This window comes from Rhinichthys klamathensis, unplaced genomic scaffold (assembly GCF_029890125.1).
Source record: "Rhinichthys klamathensis goyatoka isolate OS25496 unplaced genomic scaffold, OSU_Roscu_1.1 h1tg000372l_1, whole genome shotgun sequence".
Classification (NCBI taxonomy): domain Eukaryota; kingdom Metazoa; phylum Chordata; class Actinopteri; order Cypriniformes; family Leuciscidae; genus Rhinichthys; species Rhinichthys klamathensis.
Window position 1 is genome coordinate 1695824 of NW_026606879.1, and position 22551 is coordinate 1718374.

General features: G+C 43.6%; 1 protein-coding gene across 11 annotated transcripts in view; it reads right to left on the reverse strand.

The window, feature by feature from the left end:
• Positions 1-22551, reverse strand: part of tns1a (tensin 1a) — a 141520-nt gene that overhangs the window by 21638 nt on the left and 97331 nt on the right. For 10 of the 11 annotated variants that reach the window (XM_056233632.1, XM_056233630.1, XM_056233628.1 and 7 more), the window contains 4 exons: positions 18162-18237; positions 17897-18026; positions 17728-17796; positions 17496-17612 (listed from right to left, as the gene is read on the reverse strand). In XM_056233632.1, coding sequence (XP_056089607.1) covers positions 17496-17612; positions 17728-17796; positions 17897-18026; positions 18162-18237 — 392 coding nt within the window. The remainder of the gene's footprint in view (positions 1-17495; positions 17613-17727; positions 17797-17896; positions 18027-18161; positions 18238-22551) is intronic. The other variant, XM_056233629.1, reaches the window with a different exon arrangement.

Sequence of the window (22551 nt, forward strand, 5' to 3'; positions counted from 1 at the left end):
TCGAGGAAAAACTCAAATCTGCTAATTTTCTCATGGGCGGGTCAAATTCTCTGGGCGGGAAAAGCAGAGAAAAGGGGAGGTAACTTTTCCCTGTATGACGTCATACGGGGAAGATTCAAGATCAGCCCGTCTGAGCTTTAATTTTCTCAAAGACGGAGAAAGATAGCCAAAGCTCGGTTTACACCGATTGAAATTTCTAGACACTGGGGGATCATACACAGGCTAGGGGAACTCATATTAATGTTAAAAAACCTCAGAAAGTGAAAATTTCATGTCATGGGACATTTAATGTTAAAAAATTAGAGAAGAAAAAGTTATTGGCCATCACAGATTATGCACAAGTTTGGGCACCCCTCTGAGGTTGCATGATAATTTTCTCTGTCTTTTTAAAAAAAAAGATCGTAGTGATATGCCATTCCATTTCTAGAGAAAGCTGGATAATGTGATGTTTTTCAGACAAAACTTCTTAGTGTAGCAGTTTTGAGTTGTATGAAATAAAATCAAATGTGAAAAATAGGCTGTGCAAAAGTTTGACCACCCTTTCAATTGTGTTGATTTGAATACCTGTAGTCACTAAATGCTGATTGATTGCAACACATAATTAATTTAATTGGCTCAATGAACAGTAGACTGAAAACACAGGTGCTTGCTAATTGCTAGTTGTGTTTCTCTTTGATTATCTACTGGAAAGTTTCAACATTTCCAACATTCCACCTCAAAAGTACTCTCTAATAACTTAAAAACTAGGATAATTCATCAATATGAATTAGGAGAAGGGTACAAAAAGTTATCACAAAGGTTTAAGGTCTCTGTCTCCACAGTCAGAAACATAGTTAGAAAATGGAGGGCCACAGGTCCTTGTGAAGGAAAGATGTGGTAGGCTAAGAAAAATATCTGAAAGGTGAAGAATGGTTAGAATGGTCATAGAAAGACCACAGACCACCTCCAAGGAGCTCCAAGAACATCTTGCTGCGGATGGTGTCATTGTACATTGCACTCCACTCCAACTACATTCCACTGTCCAGCGCACTTTGCACAAGGAACAGCTCAATGGAAGGGTGATGCAGAAAATGCCTTTTCTGCATACTGCCAACAAGCAAGTCGTTTGAGGTATGCAAGCTCATCTGGACAAGCCAGAAATATTTTGGAATAATGTGCTGTGGACAGATGAAACTAAGATAGAGTTATTTGGTCACAACCAGATGCGCTTTGTTTGGCAGAAAAATAACGTCTCAGGTTACGACTGTAACCGTAGTTCCCTGAGAAAGGGAACGAGACGATGCGTCACTTGACGCTTTGGGAACGCCCCCAGCGTGCATGCGTCTGAGCATCAATGTCAACTAGTCCAATGGAAAGAATGAGCGTCACGGGCGGGTGACGTCATGACCAGGAAGGGATAAAGGCTCACCCGGTGAAACGCGGCATTAGCTTCAAAAAGTCGAAGCAAGCCGATCACAGGGAAGCAGGAAGTATGGCAGGGTGACGCATCGTCTCGTTCCCTTTCTCAGGGAACTACGGTTACATTCGTAACCTGAGACGTTCCCTTTCGAGGGAACTCTCGATGCGTCACTTGACGCTTTGGGAACGAGAATACCCAAAACGCCAGAATTCCAAGTACCTGAGTGTCAGTCTGTTGGAACTAAGCACTAAGCACCTGAGAACCTGGGGCAGCATCCAGGTCCAAACTGTAAAACCTGACGAATGTGAGCGGTGAGGACCAGCCTGCCGCATCACAAACGTCTTGGAGAGAAACCCCAAATAACAAGGCTTTAGAGGCCGCCATACCCCTCGTAGAGTGAGCTCTGACCACCAAGGGACACGGATGGTCAGAGTACTCGTATGCAAGTGAAATAGCCTCGACTATCCACTTACTAACCGTCTGTTTAGAAGCAGGAAGACCCTTCTTAGGTGATCCAAAGCAAATAAATAACTGGTCGGACTTCCTCATTGAAGATGTCCGATGAACATAAGTATCCAGTGCTCGCACTGGACACAAGAGGTTCAGCCTTTCCTGGTCCGCAGATGTAAAAGGAGGACAGAAACCTGCAGCACAATAGGCCTCGGAATAATGGTAGGCACCTTTGGAACATATCCATGTTCCGGTAAGAATGCCTTGGCCATCCCCGGTGCACTCAAGGCAGGTGGGGACCGAAAGGGCCTGAAGGTCTGACTCTAATAGGGACGAAATAGCTAGCAGAAAATAGTCTTAAAAGAAAGGAACTTCTCTGAGACCAAATCCAAGGGCTCGAAGGGAGCCCCAGATAGGCCTTCTAGAACTATTGCAAGGTCCCAAGCCAGCACCCAGGTGCAAGTTGCAGGCCTCAGCCTCAAAGTGCCACGAAGGAAACGAGTGATCAGGGGGTCTCGACCCAAAAATGTACTACCCACCAGGGCGTGGAAAGCCGCAATGGCCGCCACGTATACCTTAAGCGTGGAAGGACATAGACCTGATACAAAGCGTTCTTGCAGAAACTCGAATACTGTGTTTACTGAACAGTTAACCGGATCCCACTGATGCTGGTAACACCAAGAAGTGAAAAACTCTCGAAATAGTGAATATAGTTTCCTCGTAGCGGGAGCTCTGGAGCTTAGAATGGTCCCAACAACCTCGGTTGAGAGACCACTCTCTATGAGTTGGGCCCCCTCAGAGGCCAAACCCACAGTTTCCAAATCCCCTGCCGGGGGTGCAATACTGAGACAGAAGGTCTCTCCTGATCGGGACCTCCAAGGGAGGTCCGTCGAGGAGAAAAATTAGGTCCGCAAACCAAATTCAGCTCGGCCAGGGTGGAGCTACTAAATAGGCTTATTCCATCCTGGCGGAATCACTCCAGAACTCCTGGGAGTAGAGCAACAGGGGGAAATGCGTACAGACGTAGCCTCAGCCACGTCTGCACCATAGCAACCAGCCCCGAGGGGACTGGTTGAGTGAGGGATAACCAGAGTGGACAGTGCGTCGTATGCTGAGACGAGAACAAATCCACTTCTGCCTGGCCATTAAACTCCCATATTTGCTCCACCGCCTCGGGGTGGAGTCCCCTGGCCTCAGCCCCTGCCTCGACAGGGTGTCTGCTCCAATATTCTGGCCCCCCTGGAATATACACTGCCCTCAGACAGCGTAATTTCCTGAGGGACCAAAATAATAGGCCACCAACGTGTTGTCTGTGGGTCAGGAACCAGAGATTCCTCCATATAACCAAGGCGCGGGGATACTGCCGCGTGATCTTGATCGTACGGAGTGGGTTTCCCCTCAGGGAGAACCCTCTGGTCCTGAGCCACCACTGTAAAGGTCTCACGTACAGCAGCTCAAAGCATTGAACGCTGCTGCCCTGAGGCCTAACAGTCACTGTTTCAGAACAACACATGATGGCCCCTCAGGTCTGGGAGGAGATGTCTCAACGCATTGAAGACGACCATCATCTCTAGGCAATTCATGTGCCAAGCGAGATGATGACTCCTCCCAAGCCCTGAGCTGAGCGGCCTTCCAATACCGCTCCCCAGCCGGTGAGGGAAGCATCTGTCGAGATAGCAACTCGATGGCAAAGAGCTCCCAACACCGGACCCTGGGTTAAGAACCAGTGTTTCCTCCATATAACCAAGGCACGAAGGCACGGCCGCGTGATCTTGATCATACGAAGTGGGTTTCCCCTCGGGGAGAACCCTCTGGTCCTGAGCCACCACTGCAAAGGTCTCATGTACAGCAGGCCAAAAGGAATCCCGTTGGACGCTACTGCCACAAGACCCAACAGTCTCTCGAACTGTTTTACAGTGCGTGACTGGCCTAGCCCCAGCTCTTTTGTGGCTGTTAGGATAGCAGCTACACGAACGGACGACAGAGTGGCCCGCATCGTCACTGAACCCCATACCACACCAAGGAAAGTGGTTCTCTGTACTGGAGAAAGCACACTTTTCTTGGCATTGAGCCTCAACCCCAACATCTGCATATGAGCGAGAACGACACCTCGGTGCCGAACCGCTCACTGTTCTGATTCCGCTAGAATCAGCCAGACATCTATGCAATTCAGAATGCGTATACACTGCAACCTGGCGGGGCCAGAGCTGCGTCTACACACTTCGTGAATGTGCGGGGTGATAGAGCTAGACCGAAAGGAAATGCCTGATACTGGTGTTCTTTGCCCCAAAGAAAACCTCAGGAACCTCCTGTGCTGAGGGAGGATGGAGATATGGAAGTATACGTCTTTTAGATATATCGTGACAAACCAGTCCTCGGATCTGATTTGAGTCATGATCTGTTTGAGTGTCAGCATCTTGAACTTAAGTTTCTGTACTGAACGATTCAACAGACGAAGATCTAAAATAGGACGCAACCCCATCCTTTTTTGGAACAATGAAATAACGGCTGTAAAAACCCGACTCTCTGTCGGGTGAGTACACCTGTTCTATAGCTTCCTTTGCTAACAGGGCCTTTACCTCTTGCTCCATTACCAGAGCCTGCTCGGGATGCACCACTGTGGGCAGCACCCCGTTGTAACGAGGAGGACGAGAACCAAACTGGATTCTGTATCCTTTCTCTACAATCTGCAGGACCCAACGAGAAATATTCGGCAGAAGCTTCCACGCTGCCAGAAAATTTACTAAAGGAACCAGCCTCTCGAGGCTGGTCTCTGGTGTTATCGAGACAGCTAATTCAGGAGCCTGAAACATAATGGCAGGAACTACCTGAACTGGCCGCTCTAAGGCCCCCCTCAGAGGGCGCGAAACCGATGCTGTGCCGCAGCATAGCATCAGCGACTCGCTGGAGACCGCTGCGCCCTGAAGCACCAAGGGTGGCAGGGTTGGCAGAACGGTCTCGTGAGGACCCCGAAATGGAACGGGCACCGTATAATGAGGTGTACACCACTCTATTTCGGTCGGGGCTGTCCTCACAGGCCTGATGCATGAACATCAGGACCTTTTTTGAGCCGAAGTCTTCTTCGCCTGAAGAACGGTCCTCAGATCCGGCTTCGACTTAGAAGACTTCGGCTGAAAGGGTTGCGTCTGTCTCCAGTTTCCACGTGGAGGTGCACGAGACGCAACACTCTCCTTCTGATGCACACGATATGACGAGCTTGATGGCTGGGGCTGCTCACGCCCAGCAGCCCCAGGGGGCTGGACACGGCGAGGGATAAACTTTTTGAAAGCGTCCGCTTGCTTTTTTGATTCCTGAAATCTCTCGACGACCGTATGGACTGCGTCACCAAAGAGACCAGAAGGTTCAAGCGGAGCATCTAACAAAAAAGCACGATCTTTTTCTTTAATCTCTGAAAGATTCAACCATAAATGTCTCTCAGTAGCTACCAAAGCTGCCATAGACCGCCCAATTGCTCTGGCGGTCTCTTTAGTAGCCCTGAGAGAAAGATCGGTAGCCCGACGAAGTTCTCGAATATCGTCATGACTAACTCCCTCACTATTATCCAGATCCCCCAGCAGGTCAGCTTGATAAGCCTGAAGCACTGCCATAGTATGCAGACATGCTCCAGCTTGACCTGCTGCCGTATAAGCTTTGCCCACTAACACCGAAGTGGCTTTGAGCGGTCTAGTGGGCAAAGCCGAGGCTTTCAGAGACGATGCGGGACCAGGGGAAAGATAGCTGGCTAAATTCTGTTCCGCCTGGGGCATCGCCTCATAACCATACTCTTTCAGCCCTCTAATTCTTGAATAAATATTAATTTGAGGGCTGAAAAGTCGTGATGAGTATGGTTTATTCCATGATTTAGAAATCTCATTGTGAAGATCAGGAAAAAATGGAAGCCCTCGTGGTGGAGACGAAGCAGTAGAAGATAAAAAGCGCTCATCTAATTTACTTTTAGGACGAGCGCCCCTATTATCAGATGGCCATTCAATCTTTAATTTTTCTACAGCCCGCGACATAACATCCACCAGCTCATCATATGCTGGGGAAATAAATTGTGAATCTCTTTCCCCCATGTGTGTGCTTTCACTCTCCAAACTCATAGCATCGACCTCCTCGGAGGAAGAGCAATGAAGTAATGGAGGGCTCTCTCCCCGGGCGGAAGAAACTGCAGAGCGTGCTTCCGACACCGGGGGGAGAGCGCTGGATCTTTTGGGTAAGGAAGGAGAAAGAGCCCTCGGACCCGTCTCCAACCCCTCCGAAAGATCCTTTTGCGATCCCCAGGAATGCATTCTCCGCGCTGCCTCGACAGACGCGGGTCCTGATCCCTGCGGATCGCGAGCCTGCCCACTCTCTTTATCAAAGAGTGACAGGCGAGAGCGGAGCATGCGAAGCGGTAGCATCTCACAATGCTGGCACTCAGCCCCCTCGAAGGCTGAGACCGCATGCTCCACTCCCAAACAAATGACACAAAGCTCGTGTGTGTCCCCACCCGTTAAATAACGCGGGCAGGGAGAAGCACACTGTTTGTACACTTGTTTAGTTTCCATCCTTTTCCGCAACAGACAACAGTAAATAGACAGAGACAAAATGACACAGATCGCTTGCTGAGACACAGAAGCTAATGCCGCGTTTCACCGGGTGAGCCTTTATCCCTTCCTGGTCATGACGTCACCCGCCCGTGACGCTCATTCTTTCCATTGGACTAGTTGACATTGATGCTCAGACGCATGCACGCTGGGAGCGTTCCCAAAGCGTCAAGTGACGCATCGAGAGTTCCCTCGAAAGGGAACAGCGTTCCAGGAGAAGAACCTGTTCCCTACTGTACAATTTGGTGGAGGGTCCATCATGCTATGGGGCTCTGTGGCAAGCACAAGTACTGGAAACCTTGTCAAAGTTGAGGGTCGCATGGATTCCACCCAGTATCAGCAGATTCTTAAGAACAATGTTCAAGAATCAGTCAAGAGGTTGAAGTTACACCGGGGTTGGTTGTTTCAGCAGGACAATGATCCAAAGCATTGTTCCAAATCTACCAAGGAATTCATGCACAGACACAGATAAAATGTTCTAGAATGGCCATCACAGTCCCCAGACTTGAACATCATCGAAAATCTATGGAATGATTTGAAGCGGGCTGTCCACACTCGGAAACCATCAAACCTGACTGAACTGGAGACATTTTGCAAGGAAGAATGGTCCAAAATTCCTGCAGCCAGAATTCAGGGACTTATCAGTGGCTATAAGAAGTGACTACAGGCTGTTATTTCAGCAAAAGGAGGCTCTACTAAATATTGATGTGGTAATTCTATTGGGGTGCCCACATTTTTGGACCTGTCTGGTTTTGTTATGACTCACACTGTGTTGTTTCTGTTGATTCAATAAATGTTATTTCAGAACTGAAATCTTACTGTTTCCATAAGGTATAAATTATATCCAAATGAAGTTGCTGCTTCGAAAGCCCAGCAGATTCTAAACTGAAATTATGATAATTATCAGGGATGCCAAAACTTTTGCATAAAACTGTATGTGCCAGTACAGTTTTTTTCAGCAGTTAAAGGCTTTGTGAGGTCAAGTTATTTGAGTTTTTGACACACCTTGTCTCTGGGGCAATGACACCAACCCTGTCACCTGATTTTGCTCTACAACAGAATGATGACATTACCTTTTGCCCAGCAGGTATAATCGTCATATTTCCCAACAAAAAATAGTACATTGGTCGCAAACTTCTGATGCATGACACAGGTGGCTAAACAGGAAACATAGCATTGCATTACATACAGGCCGTCTGCCGGAAGCTAGTTATTTTAGTTGAAAAAGTTTTAAATATTGATATTTTTCTTACACGAATACATCGCTTCACTTCAGAAGGACTTTATTGAATGATGTTTTATTAACAAAGTTCGGGAGGAGCACGTTCAGATAATTAACACGGGTGGAGAGCACTCAACAATCAATGATAAGAGGTGTATATAGATTCAGCAGTCTCACCTCAATCAATTGACAAAATTGCAGCATCCCTCCACCACCCCTTCTCCACTCTTCTAGTCCTAACCATTTACATACGGGGGGAGTACTCTGGGTTCGGGATGAATTTCGAGCTCGGAGCCCTCCCCCCGGAAAGCACGCCAAATACGCATTGAACTTTACTCCCTCTAATTGTATGCAAGTGTGAACCCGTGAACTCGCCAGAGCCGTGTGGAACACTTTTATGATGGATGGATGTGCTTTGATGGACTTCCAAAAAAATATACCCATTCACTCCCATTATAAAGCTTGGAAGAGCCAGGACATTTTTTAATATGGCTTGAGGGTAAGTAAATCATGGGCTAATTTAAATTTGTGGGTGAACTATCCCTTTAAGTTGAGAGAGATGCAGATAGTAATCTTTGAATTCCTTTGTTGTCTGGCTGATATAGCCTGTATCTGCCTGGCAATGTTGATTTATAGTCATTTGAAATCCATCCTAACAGCTAGAATGATGCAGGTTTTCAGTCAAGTGTCTCTCACTGTCTGGCTGGTATAGGCTGCAGAGGACATTTGTTGTTAGTATCACGATTTTTTCCTCATTAACTGTGCCTGTCACATGTGATAATCCCTAGGGATTCATTTTAGGGCTCTGTTGCCCGTTACATGCTCAGTTCCCTCTGGCTTCAATATTCCACATATGCAATTCTAATATTACTATACTGATGATTCTCAGCTCCACCTCACAGACCTAACCATAGTTGTTTTCTAGGTAATCATATAAGCCTCAATATTTTACTTTAAAGGGGTGGTATAATGCCCCTTATAATGCCCCCAATATGTAAAACAAGTCTCTGTTGTCCCCACAGTGTGTATGTGAAGTTTTAGCTCAAAATACCCCACAGATAATTTTGGACAGCAGGTTAAAGTGGTCCCTTTTTGAGGGTCAGTAAAAACGCACGTTTTGTGTGTGTCCCTTTAAATGCAAATGAGCTGCTGCTCCCGGCACAGAGGGCAGAGCTTCAAGAGCGTTGCTGCGTCCCAATTCGCATACTATCCGTCCTAAATAGTATTCGAAAATAGAATTAGTACGTCCCAAATCGTAGTATGTTGAAATGAGTGTCCCAAAGAGACCCGGATGGTCTACTATATCCGGTCAGAATCCGAAGTGCAGATCGTTGCACACTATAATGGCTGATATTGCCCACAACCCATCGCGCGTTGGACGAGGATTCGGTTAGAACTACAAACACGAGTGAAAAGTGTTCAAAAACTACAGACATGGAGGACGCGCGAGTCCGACGGTTATGTAGAGAGGTTTAGATAAAGGGGTTTGAGTGATTAATTATCAGTATCTAACCTGACGAAAATGTATTTATTCAATGTTGACCACATTATATTGCATCTGCAGCAGCATTGTGAACTTTTGCAAAGATACGTTTTAGCCATTGACTTTTAAATGCATTTATATTCAAATTCCAAACACACGAGGAGAGTCTCCGCATGAAAGACCCACGACTGGCAGATGAACGTGCGACAACAATTCTCTCCGAAATGGTAAGAAGTTATATTAGATTGAATGGAGGATTTTAACTGTGACGAGATGATTGACAGGGCAGTTTACGGTGATAGGATGCACGCGACAGATCTGTCCGTTAAAAATGACGAAGTAGTATGTCCCAAAGCTTGCCTACTCTTTTGCTACACACTCAAAAGTATGTACTTTTTCTTCATAAAAAGAGTACATACTTTTAGGGCGTAGTATAAGTAGGCGAATTGGGACGCAGCACTTGTGTGTTAGCAGCTCTGATTACCTCACGCAGACAAGCACTAAGATGTCAGAAACTGTTCTGCCTTTTATGTTTAAACTGGAGTCAGACAATGGAGGAGAGACTCAAGAAGAAGTGACAACATGTAGAATGCAACAGGATGTTTCTGAATGGTTAGTTGATGAATTTATGTTCCTGATGTGGAGTTAACTATCTTCAAGTCATTGATTAGCATATTCTTTCATGATAATCTATAAATGGCTCGTGAACCGTGAACTGGAACTGTTGTAAAATGCATACAGAGTGACATGCTATTGCATTTGTGTTACGTACTGTATTGCATGTGAAAAGACGGATGCGAAAACTTGAGCAGACTCACAAATGTGCTCTACTACAACAACTCTTCCTCTTCTCAACATGGACTGTGTGTTCCCAGGGGCGGAGTTTATGCAAATTTTAGGGTTAGTGATGTCACTAACCCGGGAGGAATGTCGTGTAGTCCCTACCAGCCGTTTGTTGTAGTCCTTAAAAACGATTTATTTAAAAGCAAATATCTTCCTTTGCTTTGAACTTTGAGCGTTGTGACTTTGCAGATGTTGTTTATGCTCAAACAGCAACATTACAAGTGAAATCATAATCAACCACCCCTTTAATACTTTTTATATTGTACAGCACATTGAACTGGCTGTTGTTCTTAAAAGGCTAGTATGCTACATAAACACTGACTTAAGGACAGTTTTCAGCAGTACAGTGTTACTGTGCAGTATAAACAATTGCCACTGTCATTCAGATTGTACAAACTTTTGAAATGCAATGACACTGAGAGGAAATTATGAAAAAAGGAAGATGAAATGGTGAGACAGCTACTGTACAGTAGTCCCATGTTTGTTCTTGCATTATAATGATTAGAAATCATTGACAGTGGAAGTCTAATGAGGGCTAATGGGCTAATGAGGTTTAATGGGCCAAAGTTGCAGGTTTGACAAGGCAAATGAGACAGCAACTATAATATTTAAAAGATTCCACATTTGCCCAATCACCACTGTGTTCTGTGACTTTTTTATGTCAGTTATGTAAAAATGTAGATTGGTCTAATTTGACACGGAAAAGTAGACTGATTAACTAACTAACTAACTGCTAGTTGGTCAAATTAGTTCTTAAGTCACAGTCTAAGAAAAACTCAATGGCTATGTTTATGCAACTGGCCCCTGGTAACTTATACCTAAGTAGTTTTGCGTAACTAATGAATGATTGTTGTTTGGGGTTCCGAAAATATGCACAAACTTGCTTGGCATAATGATAGCCAAGTCCTACTCAGTCTGTCTAGCAACAGCCATGCCATTAGGTTAGGGCCAAGGGAATGATATCATGGGTAAATAATGCCAAAGTATTGGTCAAGAGAGAGAAGAGGCAGAGAGCAACTTCAGTGCAACATACCATAATCTTGTTATACTGGCCAAATGTATAAATAGAGAGAAAAAGATAAGAACATTCTAATAAATAACAAAAGTATATACAAAGAGAAAAAAAAAGTAAGGTCAGGGTATGAGAGGCGACAGACACATGGCAGACAGACAGCAGGGAGAGGTTGAAAAAAGAAAATGAGGTGGACAGCAGACATGTAGACAGCTATATAGAATGGCTGACAGACAGACTGACTGACTGACAGACATACATGGGGGATACATGGAGGGGGGGTATTTTACAGACATTTTACAGAAATTAAATGGGCCAATGGTAAGCTGACAAAATGGCAGTGACATGTGAAAGCATAAGAGACATCATGATCCAGTAAAGGGGGAGGGTGGACTGTTTATATGCAACATGAAGTCACATAGCGATCCAGCTACTGTTCAGTGAGAGAGCACAGCTCATTCATGTTGAGCATAACATCCTATCATCACACACACACACACACACACACACACACACACACACACACACACACAGTTTTCCATGTTTTATGGGGACTTATCCATATAAATAATGTTTTTTTATAAAAAAAATATTGTACAAACTGCTTATTCCAGCCCCTAACCCTTAACGTACCTCTAAACCGAGAGAGAGAGAGAGACTAAAAGATCTCAAATAAAACACTATTCAAATTCGTTGCAATCCTTTGCCAGTTGCATTTCTTGCCTCAAATGTAAGATTTCATTAGAATCTTAAAGCTGCATTCTGTAACTTTTTTGGGTTAAAAATTATCCAAAATAATTGGCCAGTGTTCAAAACACTAGCCAGTGTTCAAAAATATCTGCTTGCCATAGCTCGATTCAAAGCGGTAAGCTTGTAATAATGTTTTAAATTCCAGTGGTACTGGTGGATTTCCGCGAGAAATTCGAGCATGTCTTTGCGTCATTACTTCACATCTGTACACATAAAGAAGGAGTCTGGCTAGTAGGCTATATTGCGTATGAGGATGTTGGAGGTGGAGATTTATAGCCTTTTCTCACAACACTTGATATAATTAAACTTTTCAATTTGATGGCAGATCCAAAAAAGTTCAAACGACAATCACAAGTGACAACTGGAGATTCACCCATTGTAAACTGCAAAAGACTTCGGAGTGGGTACAGAAAAAAAGAGACTGCAACCGGGCCCATGCGAAAACAAGAATAAATATCGGAAGGGCTTTTGAAAGGTGGCGTGAACTTCGTGTTTTGAAGGGGTTCAAAACGAACGCAGAGACGGCTTTTTTTCTGCTGGACAGGTAAGACATTTCAATGGTTCAATTACAGTAGCACACTTGTTTGCTTAATTCATACAGTTACGGAGTACTGAACTACAGGTAGCCCTAATACACATTAAATGTAGTCACGCAATGCTGATGTTGTTAAAATGAACAATTTGAGAACAAAGTATAATTTGCACGGTTTGACGTGATATGATAAGCGATCGTTAGATTTAATCAGCGCGATTTACTGCAATGCTTTTTTTCCCTTAGTTGGTCAGAAAAAAAGGGGATGTTACTTACTTGTTCACATGACATTTTCCAGTGAAAATTCTTATGTTGATCATACTTCCAAAAAGTAGAATCTGTGATTCCGAATGACAGTTTCCACAGTCGCGGTGACTGAAAGCCGCACATTCTCCTCAAACCATTGGATTCATCCGCGCTGTGCCGTGCCGAGGCACAACCCACGTAAAGTTGATAATTTCACGAATAACTGCAATTGCAGATTTCGAACCGAGATGGCGACAAAGAGGAAAAACTACGGACTGCATCTTTAAGTAGAGGTAGAGTCTTGCTCACATTATATATATATAAAAAAAATAAAATAAAAAAAATACTAAAATAGAATGTAAAATGAGATCACAAATCTATGTTTATTTTGGAGTGTTTGGCCAGAGGATCATTTGGCTTCACATTACACACAATTTTATAGGATTGGGGCACTGAATGGGGCCAGTCAAATTTTCAGCTGGGTTCAGTTTGCTCTGCTTAATTAAAGATTTTAAGGGTAGCTGACTTATTAAAAGATTTATAGGATGGCTGAGATATTGAGGAAGTAAAGCCCCCTAAATAATGTCCAGCCTATTAGGGTTGGGTTTAAAAACATGTAGTTTTACTAAACCATGCACACACACTTGCATGGACAAGTTAATGCTTCACCTGATGGTCCCAGTATGATTAGAGAATATTATAACTTATTATAATATAACTTCAGTGGAAGCAAAGATGTCTTGTGCCAATGACATTTGGTTACATTTGATAAGGGACAGAGAAATAATGATCTAGTTATTAAATTATTACATATTTATGTAACACCTTACAATAAGGTCTCATTTGTTAAAGGGGTCTTTGTTGCTGTTTGAGCATAAACTACATCTGCAAAGTTACTGTATAACGCTTAAAGTTCAATGCTAAGGGAGATATTTTATTTTACAGAAATCACTTAGGAAGGACTACAACAAATGGCTGGTAGGGACTACAACAAGCTTCTTCCCGGGTTGGTGACATCACAAACCCTAAAATTTACATAAATGTACATAAAAATTACAACATGATGAGGCCATGTTGGGGTGCTTTAGAGAAGAGGAAGAGTTGTGGTCGCTGTTTTTTTCCACCCCAGAAAAAGTTTGTCCTTTGTAAGAGGTTAACATTTATTTTTAACACTGTTCCTGAACATTATAACCTAAATGTTTGTCTGTGCGCTGCACATTTTACGGAAAACAGCTTCCAGAAGAGAGTACAATGCAGGCTATATGCACAAAAGCTTCTCCTGAAAGACGTAGCCATTCCCATTTTGTCGGGACAATCTTGTTTATAGATCACAACTATGTCTTATTATTTGTAGTTTTCTATTAACAGTTTCAATTATAAGCTTTATGTAGTTGCTATGATAGCTATGATGTAAATGAAGGGCAAAGCTATGCCTCTGCTAGCCTGCTAATTAACATTACAGTATTGATGTAGTGTTTACTTTAGCTTTTGTAAGGTCTTGCTTTTGTAAGACTGTTCACCACCCCTTAAGCCGGGCGCACACTATGCGATTTTGGCCGCGATTTGGCTGTCTGAGACAAATTTAGCAAATCCTAAAAGAATCCTCTGATCCTATAGGCTAAAATCTGAAGTCTTTGAACGTTAGTTTGACATGTTCACCAACAGCCGATTAAAGACCATTATTGCGATAAAATTTTTCTCTCCGACGAAATTCTAGCAGGGTCAGAAGATTTGACTCACAGTCCTGCATTGTGGCTTCTCCTAAGACGACCGTCAAATGGCCTTCGTTTTTCAAGACAAGGCGTGACCAGAATTAACATTAGAGATTTCTTTGTAGCCACCATTTCTATGCCGTGTATAATGCAGCTCACATCACTGAACATGTCATTGATTGATGAAGTAAAACTCAGTACAAGTTCTTGCGTGCGTCCGTTTTTAATGTGTCTTGACTGTCGTACAGTCTGACATTAATGACAACTGAGATCTTACAGTGTGACATGGCTTACAGCGATGATCATGTTCGTACAGTCTGACAAGCACCAATTGTAAAGGACGATAATAAATCTCACAGTGTTCACCCGGCTTTAGGAAAATTATCCATGATTTTGTGATCGATTACGGTTTGTATTACCATAGTTTACTGTTAAATATGATTAAATGGTGGATAACATCGTATCTATAAGAACATTACAAAAAAAACATACCACTTTGAAACGTCCTGGGAAATCCGTGCTTGCAAAGTCTGTGCTTACAGTCCTCTTGTTAATTAACATTGTCAGGGTCTGAATCGGGTTCTAAATGGTTTGAAATTGATGCCATCATTAATATTTATATCATTAATATTTATATCTGAGTAGAGCTCGCAGTTATGAAGGAGCGTGACATTTCCAGAACATGCGCTAAGAGCTGCCAATCACAACACACTGAGCCAGCTAACGAATCACAGCACATTTCGAATTTCGGGAGGAGGGGTTTCATTGAAAACGATGCGTTCAACCAGACTGGGAAGAGAGGAGATGTAATAATTTAAAATATGTGAAAAATAATGTGTTTTTTGAACAATCAAGCATGAAAACATATTCTAATTCACCCCAAAAACAAAATCAAGACTTTGTAAAGGGCATAATAGGACCCCTTTAACATTATTGATGCAATAACTAACATTATTAGTCTTTGTTAATGGCAGTTAATAAAATATTCATGTTCACGTTAGTTCAGAGTGGATTAACTAATGTTAACAATTACAAATGCAATCTTAATGTATTAGTAGACGTTAAAATTAACATTAACTAAGATTAATAAATGCTTTAGAAGTATAGACTGTTCACTGTTAGTTAATAACTAATGTTAACAAATGAAACCTTATTGTAACAGTCTTACATATTTCTTCTTGATTTTACCTCATCATTTTTCTCTGTTTTAAATGCTTATCACACATATCACACAGCACCACAGATGATAACATTACTTGTGACAAGACAAAAAAGATATACAGTAGCAGAACATAAAAATTACACCTAGTCACTTGAACGCACACATATACATGCATTGAGAATGAGTAGATAGTTTGAATGAGGATACTTTGACTGTAACACTCACCTACTTTCAAGCCCAATGGAAAATAAAATTCAGCTCTGATTCCAAAAACGGTATTAAGCGCTGCACCAGAGACTTTGCCAGTCTCTGTGTCTTCGTTGTGAGATCATTGTGTCTAGTTCATTAATCAGTCGCTCTCTTTTGTGAGTCACTCTGACTAAGAGTCACAGTCACCCCTCTCTGTCTCTCTCTCTATCTGTTCCACACACTTCCCTCTTAGTCATTCCAAAAATGCCATGAAGCTGTGCAGCAGCCAAATATGGGAGCCTGAGCTGTAAACAAGCCCTGGTGGCTATACTGCCCCAGAGCACCCCTCTGTCTCTGTCATAGGAATATGCACACAGACACCACATACCCTTTACCTGGAAACACACACAAATGTAAATATGTAGATAGAGATTTGAGAGTCTCATATCGCTTAAACTCTCTAAACCATGAAGTAAAAAGTGTCCCTTAACCTCAGCAGACTCTTTCTTCCTTTAAAAGCAATGTTTGTCTGTGACTGCTCTTTTCAATGGCTGCTTTGTGTCTTAAGTTATGTTAAGTGCCTGATAACATTCCAGTTTATTTTGCTTTTTTATTTAGTTTAGCCAAAATTTTTAATTACATGTTGCATACCATTATAATATATAATCCTTTCGAAAGAGATAAAGGTTTACATATTTGGTTGAACAAACTTGACTCAAGCTCTAAGCACCCCTGAAATTCCTTAAATAAGTATTAGTAATAAAATGGCTTGAGATGGTTGAGATGGGGAGGTAGAGGGTTGCTGGAAAAATTGTCACTGGAGTGAGGTAAGCAGCCTTCTATACCGGTATATGATTACTCTTGTGTTGTGACTGGCAGGATTAGATCATTTAGAAATACCTAAAAAGTTATAAGCAAGTTATAAAAATGTTGCTTATCTACACAGCACACTGTATAGTTATTTATTTGCATGCAGATCCATTACAGATTAATTTTAATTGGGCTTTGTAATTGTGGATTTCCTTAGGGCTCTGCGCCATTTTCCAAAGTCCTGTCAATGTCAAGACTGCACCAATCTTTCTTTTACTGTCAATGTATCCATTGTGTATTTAACTGTGTGTGTGTGTGTGTGTGTGTGTCTGTGTGTGCACGTGTGTGTTTTGGGGTACCCACGTCTCCTGGCCTTACCCACCAGCCCTTCCTCCCAGAAGAGGACACTGAAGAGAGGAGTGTCAGTTTTCCACCCCTCCATGGGGCTGCCAGCAGGGCCACTGACGCCTTCTATTTCTCTAGATGCTATTTAAAACTCTGATTGGCAGGAGGCATGGGAAGGGCTCTTTATGGCAGACCACATGGTTTAAAAAAAAATAAGCCAAGGTATAAGTGTCCTAATGACCCGATACACCATTATTTATTTATTTTTATTTTTTGATTGATGGAAATAAGCAAACAGAGCTATCCTATCATAAAGCCAAATTACTTGATCAAATCTGAAATATGATGAATACCCAGAAGAACAATCATAATCCATGAAACAAGTCTTGAGGAGATTTTTAGTAGCAATGAGAGGAGAATCCATATATCTCATTTAGCCCTCCTTGTTCACTTGGGTGTTTATGCCATTCAGCAAGCTAGCAGAACAACTGACCCCCTCTATCTCCATAAAGAAGCTGCCTTCGCCAAGAGCACAATCATTCCATTAACCCACAGCACGTAAAAGGAAATTAAACATGGTGTACATACAAGGCCAAATGATCATTACATTTTGACCTTGTTCCCACCGTCGATTGCAGCAAAAAAAAAAAAAAAAAAAAAAAAAATCTCTGAATCGCCAAGATTCAGATATCACAAATATCTGACCAGTCAGCACCTTGAGCCTGAGCACACCAAGAAAAGTTCCTCTCACCATCTTTAATGTCTTCAAATCTCCTGTTGAAGTTTTCATAAGAGTCCCAGCGGATCAGAGGATCCTGGGTGTTGTAGTCCACAGAGACACTAGGTCCGTTCTGTAGATGATCCAACCCTTAGCGGGACAAAAAAGATCTTGAAGGTCTTGAATCATGCGGATCTGTTTTATCAAGATCATATCTCTGTGCAGAAAAGATATACAAACTACAGTTTTGGTAATATTAAATTACCTTTGATTTTCTCTGGATCAAAAGAAAAGATAAACTCCACCTTCCCATATTCAGGAAACCTCTCATCTGCTAAATCACAAATTTATGATCAGTCTGCATGCCACTGTGGTGGTGTTTAGTCTTTTTTTTTTTTTATTCGCAATTACAAATAAACATAAAGCACACTAACCTTTAAATGTCTCATCAAGGTCATTCTTAGTGAAGACCAGAGCTAAATTGTGTAATGCACATGTGTGGAACTGCACTCTGAAGATCACGTCCCTATTGGGGTTTTGATAACGCTTGTGATAACATTTCAGCTTCAGGATGGAGAATATGAAAAAAGGGACAGAAAATGAAACATATTGGAATAGTATGGAAAATACATTTATTGGATTCTTCTTCAACTATAACAATAATTTTGGTGTTGATATTGGTACTGTTGCACTTCCTACCAGTATATCTCCTTTTAGTAGCAGGCCAGGCTCAATGGTGATACAGATGCTTGTATGGCTGTCGCCTTGAACGTTACTGTAAAACAGAGAGGGAAGGGGAAGAAATGATGAATGGGGTTATTACAGGCATACTTCAAACTGTCTCGATGCTGAATTATACAAACTAAGCCTAAATTGATGACTAGCTTGTTAAAATATTATCCTCTGCTGAACAAGAACATAAAAAATTAACTAGCAACAGTGGAATTTCTGGAGTTACACGGGTTATTAATGCCATAAAAACACAGATATAAAAAGAGATGGACAAGTGTTTGGCGCAAAAGTCAGATGAGAAAATAATTCAATGATCTTTTCTTGGCCAGGGCAGAGAGCAAAGAGGACCCTATCATTCAAACGTTAACAAATGAACTGCAGTCTTGTCATTGTCACTGTCTCTGCCAACTTCCACATACACACAAAGGTACAGATTAAGATATTAATCCCTTAACAAGAGGGCAACAGATGTTATACCAGACTCTCGCACACATATATTAATATACAGTAGCTTAGAGCATGCACACTTTCAGCCTGATATTATAAGAATTCATAATTATGCAACATTTATACCCCCAGTTTCACAGACAAGGCTTAAGACTAGTCCCTGACTAAAATGCATGTTTGAGCTGTTTTAACCGAAAGCAACTTGGTATATCTCTAAAAATGTCAGTGCCATTGTTTTGTCTCAAGATGCACACCAGTAATGTTTTTTTTTCTAAGGCACATTTATAAAAGCTACTTAAATGTCCTAATTAAACTAAGGCCTAATCCAGACTTAGAGGGATACTTCACCTCTGGGAAGATGAATCTGTATTTAATATTGGTCATTTATATAGTAGAAATGTGAAATTATTTTTGAAATTGAAGCATTCTAGACTGAGAAAAGGCAGAAAATGTATTTTTTACTCATGTGGCTGAAAGACAACAACTCCCAGAAAGCTCTTGCTTTGCTGCCCTTACGAGGCCACTCCCAAACCACGCCTACCGGTTACAGGCGGCAGAATCCAAAAAATGGATACAACTAGGCTTGCTTTGATACATCGTGAGTTATTTGATAAATTTCCATAGAAATGGTGCTATTGCGTACATTGTACCGGGATGTACTAGCCTAATGTATATAACACGACTTAGACTTTCACATTAAAAATATGATGCAAGGCAGGACCATGTCAACAGAGTAGCCTAGCTTAGTAGCTCTGCATATGAACTGTTTTCCCCCAATTGAAATCACCATTTCTCTAAGCTAATACATTATCTAGGCTAATCCATACTCTAGTAACACTAATGGTGTGTTCACACCGAACGCGAATAGAGCGTCAAATACGCGTCTAGTTAGACGCTTGAATCTTCCGCTTGAGTTCAAATTTTTCAACTTGCACGGAAGACGTTCGCGGCAAAAGCGTCGCCCAATTCGGCGCGAATGACACGTCTATTCACGTCTTTGCATTGACTTTGTATGTAATCTACTCGCGCAAATAATTAAATTCGCGTTTGAACACACCATAAAGGTTTATAAAAAGAACCACAACCAATGTGAGTTATAACTTTTAATTAAAAAATTATTAATATTAACACTTTTACACTCAAAGCTCTGCGGATTCAGCAATCTCGTCCAGAAGAAAATGGCATCGCTGAGATTAGCGACAGCAATAGGACGCTATGTCTGTTACCATAGGCGCACAGCGAGAGCACTGACACCACCAGTCCGCCCCAGCTCGAGTCTGGCCGGGCTCAGGTCTCGCTCCCCTGCTGCTGCAGCAGCTGCTCCGGCTCTTGTTCCTCCATCTCCCGCAACTGTTCATCGCTGTATTGCGGCTCGTACAGGTAGCCGCGAGCATCAGATTTTCGCAACAGATCTTCGAAATCCCCTTCTGCCATTTCAACTTCAAAAATACCTTCCGCCATCGTGATTAGCCTACTATACAAACTTTCTACACAGACCAAGAGGCAAGAGCCTGTTAGCTTAGCTTCTACAGAAAGATGGCTGAAACTCTCTTTACATTCTGTGAGTGAGATCCCGCCCCATATGGGCGTGGTGAAAACGTACTCGGTTACTAACGTAACCTCTGTTCTCTCTAGAGAGGGAACGAGTACTGCGTAATATCTTACGCTATGGGGAAAACCTCTTTTCCTCGAGATATTGAAGCCAAAAATTATCCTTAATTTTTAATCAATGTAAAACGCTTTGCAGCAGCATGCAGACATAGGCGAGGCGGCTCGCGCGCCTATTGGCTGCCCTGCGGCAAAAGCAGCAGCCTATCGAGAGCGGCTCTGCGTGACGTCTTGACCAATGGGGGCACTTCGCGCCCATTTCGTCACGTCCCGCCAGAAAGGGCGTGGTCTCGCCCTATTTAAGCAGGTCGATAGCTGATACAAACTGGTTTTCATCGCCGAAGCGATCCAGAGCGTATTGTAAGCACGGCAAGATACGCAGTACTCGTTCCCTCTCTAGAGAGAACAGCGGTTACGTTAGTAACCGAGTACGTTCTCTTACGAGAGTATCTCTCGTACTGCGTAATATCTTACGCTATGGGGAACACAGTGTAACACGCCGTGCATACAGGGATCCAACACCAAAGTTCCAAGGGCAGAGGCCAGGGCAGAGGCCCGGGGCGCATGTAGTGCATAATCACCATAGACTTACAGAGAGTGAAGGAAGAGGGGCTAGAAGCGTCATTCCTTATAAAATAGCATCCAGAGGAGCTAATCTTATAGATATTATACCACGCAGCCAGGGTGAAAACACTTTCAGCCTAAACTGGGTGGCCATACATGTGTCAACACTCGTGGAGCTGCTGTATCAGTCAGTGAGCGATACGCAGGCCAAACTCAGTATCTGGGCCGACACAGCGGGGCAGATCGCACTGAATTCTAGACCGCCGAAAGCTTAGCTTGTAAGGCGGGGACCTCCAGGTTATAGTATTTTATAAATGTAGACGGCGAGGCCCAGCCCGCGGCCGAACAAATATCTTGCAGGGTAATCCCGCTAGACCATGCCCACGAAGAGGCCACGCCTCTCGTGGAGTGCGCTCTGACACCCAAGGGACACTACAGGCCCTTAGAGGTGTAAGCCAGCGCTATGGCATCGACTATCCATCTGGATAGGCTCTGTTTTGATGCGGCAAGTCCCTTAGAACGTCCGCCAAACAAAACGAAAAGCTGCTCAGTCTGTCTAAAACCAGACGAGCGGGACACATAAGCTCTTAGTGCCCTGACAGGGCAAAGGAGACTCGCGTCCTTCTCCTCATTGAGAACCGGAAGGGCGGACAGGGAAATCACCTGGGCCCTGAACGGTGTGTTGAGGGATTTCGGCACGTACCTGTGCCTAGGTTTGAGTATGACCTTTGAGTCATTTGGCCCAAACTCCATACATGACGCGCTTACCGAAAGCGCTTGTAAGTCCCCTACGCGCTTCACTGAAGCGAGAGCCATGAGAAACACCGTTTTGAAAGACAGATGTTTCATGTCTGACAAATGGATCGGCTCGAATGGGGCACCTTTCATGGCTTCCAACACCGTGGAAAGGTCCCACATCGGGACTGAAGGGGGCCTGGGAGGGTTCAATCTCCGAGCTCCCTTGAGGAAACGCACGACTAAGTCGTTCTTCCCCAGTGGCTGGCCAGACGCCGGTTTTGCAAACGTTGCTATGGCCGCCACGTATATTTTGAGCGTGGATGGGGTTCTGCCCTTATCCAGCAGCTCTTGAAGGAAGGAAAGCACTTCCGTAACCCCGCAGTCTACGGGTGAAAAGCCCTGAGCTTGACACCAAGCAGAGAATACAGACCATTTCGAGGAATAGAGCCGTCGAGTAGACGGAGCTCTAGCCTGCGTGATCGTGTTTAACACTCCCTCCGGGAGGTTAGCGGGTACCCGTTGGTGGCCCATGCGTGCAGGGACCACAGATCCGGGCGAGGATGCCAAATCGAGCCCCCTGCCTGAGAGAGGAGGTCTCTTCTCAGTGGTACAGGCCACGGGGCAGTGCTGGCCAGCTGCATCAGGACTGGGAACCAGGTCTGGTTTGTCAAGAGCGGGGCCACGAGCAGCACTGGGCATCCGTTTTCCCTGCTTCGTTCCAACACTTGAGGCAGGAGTGAGACAGGGGGAAAAGCATATAGGGGAACGCGGGGCCAGACGTGGGCCAGCGCATCCCTGCTCTTCGAGAAGAAGTTCGGACACTGAGCGTTTTCGTGGGACACGGACAGGTCCACCTGCGCTCTGCCGAACGTTTCCCACAGCAGTTGGATCGTCTGCGGGTGCAGCGACCATTCCCCTGCTGGGACATTGTTTCTGGACAGTCTGTCTGGTCCCACATTCAGGTGACCAGGCACATGAGCTGCTCTCAGCGAGACGCGCT